The following is an 8988-nucleotide window of genomic DNA, read 5'->3' as shown; positions in this document are numbered from 1 at the left end:
TTGGTCAATACTAATCTTATATGCAGGCACTGGACTAAAAATACATTCAATCAGTCATCGCTCCCAAAATGAATTCAACGGGTCATCTTGTTAATGCTAAAAATTTATTACAACAATAAAATAAAATTTCATCATGAACATACATGAACAACAATATCACATTAAACCACAGAAATTCCAAAATGACATTTCCCTTACATTCAACTTCCAAAAGTGCATTCATCTTTGCCATGTTACATTCATTTAGTTGACTAGTGCTATACGCTGTATTAACAAAAACATTAATGGCATAAATAAAAACACTTACCGATAATCGAATGCGACTCATCTGCGATTATGAACGCGATAAAGCAGTGATCTATGGCTCTGTGTATTAAATGCCGCTCCATCTGAAAGCACGTGATGGAGGTTTACTATTAATCACAGAACCGGCTTTACTGACCAGATGCGCATGACAATCACATGCGATTTATCGTGCAGCCCTAAGTTTGTTTGTTGATCACAAAGTACAAAGTAGATGAGGAAAACTAGGATGCCGGGTGTATTCAAAGCGCCGCCATTACTGTCTAGAGTGCGTGGAATGGTGCGCTGTGATTGGTTGAGTGGATATATCACGTTCTGCAATAAAATTAAAAATGGACTTTTCAATACCGACCAGATACAATACTGATTTTGGCGGAAACTCACATTTTTAAAAAATGGCGTTTATCACGTTTTGGAACCAAACTCTTAGCGTTGAGTCGAAAAGTGCGAGGTTTCTAAAAAAATAATGAATAGAGCATATATATATATATAAGATGGTTCTTTAATGTAGTAACGGAAAAGGACTTGTATATCGAAATGGTTCTTTGTGTTAAGAGTTTAGGGTTCTTTATCCCCACCCTATTTTTCTGGCCCTGTATCGATATTGTGGCACGTGTCCAGTAGTGGACCGCGCTTAATTTGAATAGGAGAGCACCGTTTAAAATGTCAAGAAGTCGAAAAGTGCGAGGTTTCTAAAAAAATAATGAATAGAGCATAATACATAGGCTACAGAAAGGTTTAATCTGGCCGCAGAGGAACACAACCGGGGTTGCCTGATATAAAGAGACGTAATCCCCTAACTGTCAAAGCACCTCATTACTGATTTTCTGGAGTTCAGTGATCCAACTACACAGACTGTCAACACACTCTCAACGGGTAAATGATTTCATTCTTTAATTTAAATACAAATTTAACTTTAAAATTGTAACTGGTTTCCAAATAAACATGTTCTTTTCTCTTTTTGAGAATATGTAAGTGTGAGCAGCGCTGTTAGGATTTGACCCTCTAACACTAGAACTCTCTATTCTATTTCTATTCTATCTACTTGTTTGTCTACTTGTTTTTTATTCTGTTTATTTATTATAAAAAAATAAAAAACGTTGCTATGTGTACTGCGTTAGACTTACCGGGACTTGTCACAACAATATATTGCTGCTCTTTTGTCACATTCTGTCCATTTTTGCTTTTGGCCTTTAGACATTATTGTTTTTACATAAACAAATGGACAACTCTAAACTCAATTGTTTATTTCAGATGCATCACGTCCCACAACCTCTGCAAAGAGAAACTGCCACTCAATTAGGGCTGCACGATATATCGTTCCAGCATCGATATCGCGATGTGCGCATCCGCGATAGTCACATCGCAGGATGTGCAATGTTTAGTATAGGCTATTGATTGTTATATTTATACTGATTGTTTTCTTTGCTCACACACAGACACGGTGTCTACACCGGACGCGACAGCTGTACAGAGATACCCATTTTAAATACATTTAGTAGCAGAGCTACTGCAAGTGATTTTCACTGCTGGAAATCCATTTATCCTTTGTTGACACTTCCGCGTCATCGTGGAGAGCGCAGGTCACGGTTGCTTAGCAACGGCAGACGCCAAGAAAGCGCAAGCTCCCCAGCGCTTTGGAAAGGAGAAAGCGTTTTCCCACGCGTTTTTAGGCGCGACATGTGAACGGCCCCAAAGTCTGTCTACACTGGACGCGACAAAGCGACCGTTGCCAATCATTTGAACTTTGTGTCAGTACTTCATAAATAGAACTCGCCATCAGGGATTTGTCGTGCCGCGCCGCATCCAGTGTAGACTGACAGCATCAATGATTGTGTCGCGCCGCACCGCGCCGCTCACGTCTGGTGTAGACACGGTGAGAGCCACGCAGATGCACGTGAACACTGAATTCTGTTCACTTCTGCCTCTATTTGTGCCTGAAATACTGTGCTCTGCAAGTACCCTTGTAAACGCAGTTGCTTATGGCTTGGGTGAAGGGAAACAATTGAGAAAGAAAATGGATGTGTAACAGTATATTGGTTCACAGCAGTTTAATGTTCCTGAGGCTTCTGTGTTATGAATGTTAAATCAAACCACAAAGAAAAATCACTTTTGTAGCTTTAACACAGATTTATTAATATGAAAACCGTACCTTGTGCACCATAGGAAACAATATTTAGAGATTTTTACAGTTGTTTTTTATAGCTTTATCTGAAATAGTGTCAGTTTAATGAATTTAAGTAGGTACAGTATATTAAACATTTGAAAAATATGGTTTCAGTACTGTATATAAAAACAATATTGGCATAAACTGAAAAACCAAGCCTTGTGCATTAGGGAACAATATTCTGAATATTTTACAGTTGTTTTGATACCTTTATCTCAAACGGTGTCAGAGTTTAATTAATTTAAGTGGGTACAGCATATAAAACATGAAAAATATGGTTTCAGTACTATATATAAAAATAATAAAGGCATAATCAGAAAAAAACAAGCCTTGTGCATTATAGGGAATAATATTTAGAGATTTTTACAGTTGGTTTGATACCTTTATCTCAAAAGGTGTCAGAGTTTAATTAATTTAAGTGGGTACAGTATATTAAACATGTAAAATATGGATTCAGTACTGTATATAAAAACAATAAAGGCATAATCTGAAGAACCAAGCCTTGCGCATTATAGGGAATAATACTCTGAATATTTTACAGTTGGTTTGATACCTTTAGATCAAATTGCATACATTAAAAGTTGTAAAATTATTATAAAACACATAAAATGGTAATTCCAAAAATGGAGCTTTGTGCAATAACGGATGTTTTTCCAAACATTTCAGTATTGGATTTATATTATAATGTCACATAGTTAAATTGTTTAATTAATTTAAATTGTTATTTTTTTACATTTTTTTTCCTAGAAATTAAGCCTTGTGCAACGTAAAGGGCATATATTTATGTCTATCTGAGTTAGTTTGGGCTCAAAATATAACAGCCGCAAAGAGTTTAATTGGCAAAAAAACGAATGTCTAATGAATGACAAACGTCAAACTAACTTTACCGCCGTCGAGGAGCAGTGATTATTCAAATTATGTTATCTATTTGAAAGTGGCATTCGGATGCTTCAGCATTTTGAATGTGGAGTGAAATGGCTTCAAGTATCCATATGTGCATGATCATATTTCGCTTGACTTGACGTTTGGGCCCTTCCCACGTGAATACTTGCATGCAGACCACCATTGCACAGTACACTAATAATGTAAAGTTACTCAAATGTTGTGTTCTCTAGCCGTTTAATTACGATTATGTAAGTGTTGACAATTATTACTTAGGGGTTATTACATATTTACAACAGCTGAGCATGTCAGAAGTTCAGTTCACAGGTGCCATGTCCTTGTTGCCTTATATAGCTTGCTTCTGAAAACCCAGGGAGGCATGAGACTACAATTAATGAATGATAACGCTGGGTTTGATTAAAAGTACAAGTGATTTTCATTTATTGAAAGACTATTTTAGACCTTTAAATGCATCATCCAAATGAATGTCATGAAACCTGTCATGAATATACCAGGTCATATTTCGTATTTGTAATAGAGCAATTGTCATGGTTTTATTCTATTTTTAAATGTAGCTTGTACTTTTCTTTTTTTTGTGAAATTTTTTTTGTGAAATAGAAAAGAAAAAGTAGAAATGGTCTCAGGGGATGAACAAGTTGTTACATTTTGATGAATGGATTATATTATACCTGTATGTTTAGGTTTATTTAAAGAATGTCGAGTTTAACCACTGTACTTGTGTAGAGTACTACACTTACTGTACTTACTGTATCAATCCTTAGAAAAAACATGGCGGATGCTGACCTGGACTTCACAATAGGTGATGCTGGTGCCTCTGCTACCTACCCCATGCAATGCTCTACCCTGCGCAAAAATGGTTTTGTGGTGCTAAAAGGTCGACCATGCAAGATTGTGGAAATGTCCACATCTAAGACAGGCAAACATGGACATGCCAAGGTGAGTGATGGTCTGTGACAAAATAGAACAATATTGTAGTTCAGGGGCGGTTTCTTCATTAGGGTGATTGGGTGACGCACTACCAAAGTGTGAAAGGGAGGGATTTTTTTTTCTATCACAGCTGTCACTATTCTAGACTGCTTGCTCTGCCTCTGGATATACAGGTACATCTCAAAAAATTAGAATATCATGGAAAAAGGTCAATATTTTTTGTCACTAATTTCAGAAAGTGAAACCCATATATTATATAGATTCATTACACACAGAGTGAAATATTTCAAGCCTTTATTTCTTGAAATTTTGATGATTATGGCTTACAGATAATGAAAACCCAAAATTCAGTGTCTCAGAAAATTTGAATATTGTGAAAAAGTTCAATATTGGAAAGTCATGGTGTCACACCCTAATCAGCTAATTACCTCAAAACACCTGCAAAGGTTTCCTGAGCCTTTAAATGGTCTCTCAGTCTGGGTCAGTAGGTTACACAACCATGGGGAAGACTGCTGACTTGACATATGTCCAGAAGACAGTCATTGACACCCCGGCAAGACTTGGCACCTGCCCTCACTGCCAGAGGTACCAAAAGCTGGTTCAATGACCATGGTGTTACTGTGCTTGATTGGCCAGCAAACTCGCCTGACCTGAACCCCATAGAGAATCTATGGGGTATTGTCAAGCGGAAGATGAGACACCAGACCCAACAATGCAGATGACCTGAAGGCCGCTATCAAAGCAACCTGGGCTTCCATTACACCTGAGCAGTGCAACAGGCTGATTGCCTACATGCCACGCCACATTGATGCAGTAATTCATGCAAAAGGAGGCCCAACCAAGTATTGAGTGCATAGAAATGAACATACTTTTCAGAAGCCTGACATTTCTGTTTAAAATATCCTTTTTTTTTATTGATCTTATGTAATATTCAAATTTTCTGAGACACTGAATTTTGGGTTTTCATTATCTGTAAGCCATAATCATCAAAATTTCAAGAAATAAAGGCTTGAAATATTTCACTCTGTGTAATGAATCTATATAATATATGGGTTTCACTTTCTGAAATGAGTGACAAAAAATATTGACCTTTGTCATGATATTCTAATTTTTTGAGATGTACCTATATAGTCCAATCAGCATCAAGTCACGTTCTGTGGAGTACCACCCCTTTTTCGGCGTTTTCACTCTGGCCGAGAATCGCAAAGACTGTTTCATAGACTTCCATACAAAGATTTTTTTTTTCGAACTGCACGCACTGCAGTGCAACCTCTGTGAGTTCCGGGAGGGCTAGCACTAACGTGCTTTCATAATCATACATAGCCTTAACTTGTGCAGCGATTGGTGGGAACAAACTCTATAAATAAGAAAGATGAAGTCAGGACTAGTCTGTATGGCCTAAATAAAGTAAACCAGTGAAGTTTAGATGGATAATGATTGTAATGGAGGTAAAGACGATTACAGTGACATACAGGAGTCGTACATTAGACACGTGCATTTTTTTAATGTGCAAACAAACAGACCGTGTCTGTGTGCTCTCCAATATCTTTTTGCACGAGCACATTTCAGTATGGTCACATGTCTGGCAAGTGTTTTATAATGGCCACTCGCTGAAGAAGCATGTTATTATAGGATTTTGCGATGGTCAATAGTGTTTATATACATATGGGCATGAACACTCACTCTGACAGAGGAACTGTTCACTGGTGATGTCAAGCTGCCTACAGATCACCATATTTGACGAATTCAGAATGTTTTTATTTACTTTTTAAATTTGTGTTTTGCTCTATTTAATCATTTAAAATGGATCGGTATATATTTATATACAGTAAGGTTGAGGCGACTGGTATAGTGGTCTGTTGGCGTCTCCGTGTGGTCCTGTTTGGTGTTGCAGCTTGACTTGTAGTTATTTATGTACTGCATGTATAGAAAATGCTCTCTAAACAAATGTAACATTTTTCCTCACAGTGTTTTGCTGTTGCACTGCTTATATAAATGTGAATTATGAAAATTAAAAAGAAAAAAAAATGTATCTTGTAAAAAGCTTGCAGAAAATATAGTTTTGTGGGAATCATCCTCAGTCTTTACCTTGGTAAAACAATTATCTTTATTTAAAATGTCTCAAGTCTTACTACTTCTCCTTTTGTTATAACGGGATAAATCATACCGGGATGTATGCTAACATTTTTGGATGTGGTGCCCTACCTAGAAAATTTTTCACCAGCCGCCACTGTAGTAGTTGACAACTAAGCTAGACTAGTGCACATCATTTTCATTTATTTTGAATTCAATAACATTGATTTTGTAGCTAATAGATGTATAAATCGGTTAGATGAGTATATCAGAGCAAAACACATTTTATTTAGCAGTCATAGTATTGATGTTAACTGCCCAGTTACATGGATTATGTACAGATGAATGTTTGTTTTGCAGAAAAGGGAGTTCCAGAAGTCCCTTTATACAAGGTTTTATGAATTAGCTGCATGTGCATGTGAAAGAGAGGCCATTCAATCACACAATGTGAGTCATAATGCGGATGAAATGCAGTAAGCTGATTTTGAATAGACAGCGGTAAAGTAAACCCCATACTTCACTTTATTTTGTTCAAAGGTTCACATGGTGGGCATTGACATCTTCTCTGGCAAAAAGTATGAGGATATCTGTCCCTCAACCCACAATATGGACGTCCCTAACATCAAAAGAATGGACTACCAGGTATGTAATGGGGAATATTACTGTACTGTAAGTACATCATACATTTTCACAAATTTCTGTTTTTCCACTTTTCAGCTTATTGGCATACAGGATGGCTACCTGTCTCTGCTCCAGGACAGCGGTGAGGTCAGAGAAGACCTAAAAATGCCAGAAGGAGACCTGGGCAAAGAGATAGAAAGCAAGTTTGATGCCGGTGAGGAAACCCTGGTAAGTGTCATTAAACCAGCCATCATTCAAATGTCAATGAGCATACAAACGTTAATAGTGTTAGTAGTGTAACTTCTAGGGATGTCCCGAGCCGATCTCAAGGATCGGGATTGGGGCAGATCAAGCTATTTTTTTAACTGATCGTTATTGGCTCTCCTCAGCCGGATCCTTATTTTATGTTATCTGTCATGACGGTGTTGTGCAGCAGGAGGTGGTATGTACCTTTAAGTGGTTTTGCCAACCGCCATTAAAAGAAAAAGAAGACGCTTATGGTGTTATTTTACTGACAAATGTCGAGAGTGCACTGTTGTAGCGCGAAAGTATATTAATATGATGTGCGAGTGCGAATCTCTGCTCGCGTGTGGATTTCCTTTGCTCTCGCACAAAACCGGATGCGCGCTCTCTGGATACGTTCACACTGTGAGCCTTAGTGCTCAATTCCGATTTTTTTCTCAGATCCGATTTTTTTGTATAGCGGTTCACATTGTTGTTTTAAATGTGGCCAATATCAGATTTCCAGTGTGAACAGATCATGGTTCTGAACTGACCCACATGCGCAAAAGAACGGTACGAACAGGGTTTCCAGATTTTCACAACAAAATCTGCCCAATTCTTTCTCAAAACTAGTCCAAAACTAGCCCAATCATGTTCAGGAAGGTAAATATCGCGTTAGTGGGGTCGCGTCAACCCACGAAGTTGAAAAACATCCCACGGCAACAGAGGAAAAAGTAGCCCAATTCCGCGGGGAAAATTTGGATTTGGCAACACTTAAGCAGCGTGCCGTCATACAGAAGTAAACACAAAGGATATAAAGTAAGCGATTATGCGTTTATTTATAGTGTGATCTGCTGCAGAAGCCAGCGAAGTTATGCACAGGCAATATGAAAAAATAAAGACAAGAATGTGACAAAAGAAAGCAGAGTTCTGAAACATTTCTGATACGAGCCCTCATGTTTTCCTTGTAGAGTAGTCATTGTAATACACATGAGTTCTGTCACATCACATTTCCACTGATTACCTTTCGCTTAGTGGTCGACCGATATATCGCCAAGGCCGATACGTTTGTTTTATTTTGACGTCGCGCAGGACTTTTATTTTGATGGTGCTGAGAACGGCAGCGTCTGAGCACTAGGGATGGGCGATACCGATACGATACCGATATTTTTCAAGGCAGTATCGTCGATATCGATACCGATTAGATACTTCTGCACTAAACTTTTAAATTATGAAATTTATTTTGTTTGAGTATCGATACTTTCGATACTCGCGTCAGTATCGATATATCGATACTTCGGATCGATACGCCCATCCTTACTGAGCACACAGTGCTCACATTCTCCCCCTTGTTCGCTGTCGTCGTTAACAGTTCTGTCTAATACGGATAGAAGTCTGTCTAATAATGAGATGGAACGGTTAAACAAAGGAATTAAAATGTATACAAAAAAGTATTATAACGATTGCTTTAATATATATTCATATATATTATTAATATTATTAGTAATAGAAAAGCAAATATTATAATACTGTCTCGTTTGCCGTCAGCATTCAGCAAATACGCATTTAAATCATTTGAACAAATCTTTGAATGTCTATTAAATGAACATTTAATTTCACAAACCTTGCAAACTTAGTCGAATCTAGTTGAGATCTTGTGAAGTGTGCATTTGTATCCTGCATGATCGCGTGTTCGCTGCGTGACGGTCGGGCCGTGCAAATTGAATGCTGACAGGAGGAGAGTTCTGCTTGACTGGAGACGCGCGATCGAC

General features: G+C 37.8%; 1 protein-coding gene across 2 annotated transcripts in view; it reads left to right on the top strand.

The window, feature by feature from the left end:
- Window positions 1–8988, top strand: part of LOC107691471 (eukaryotic translation initiation factor 5A-1-like) — a 35914-nt gene that overhangs the window by 3341 nt on the left and 23585 nt on the right. For both annotated transcript variants that reach the window (XM_016490078.1, XM_016490077.1), the window contains exons 2-4: window positions 4135–4309; window positions 6911–7015; window positions 7091–7222. In XM_016490078.1, the coding sequence (XP_016345564.1) occupies window positions 4142–4309; window positions 6911–7015; window positions 7091–7222 (405 nt within the window). In that variant the 5' untranslated portion in view covers window positions 4135–4141. The remainder of the gene's footprint in view (window positions 1–4134; window positions 4310–6910; window positions 7016–7090; window positions 7223–8988) is intronic.

This window comes from Sinocyclocheilus anshuiensis, unplaced genomic scaffold, assembly GCF_001515605.1.
Source record: "Sinocyclocheilus anshuiensis isolate Anshui unplaced genomic scaffold, SAMN03320099.WGS_v1.1 scaffold514, whole genome shotgun sequence".
NCBI lineage: Eukaryota > Metazoa > Chordata > Actinopteri > Cypriniformes > Cyprinidae > Sinocyclocheilus > Sinocyclocheilus anshuiensis.
This window is presented reverse-complemented; position numbering and strand designations above follow the sequence as displayed.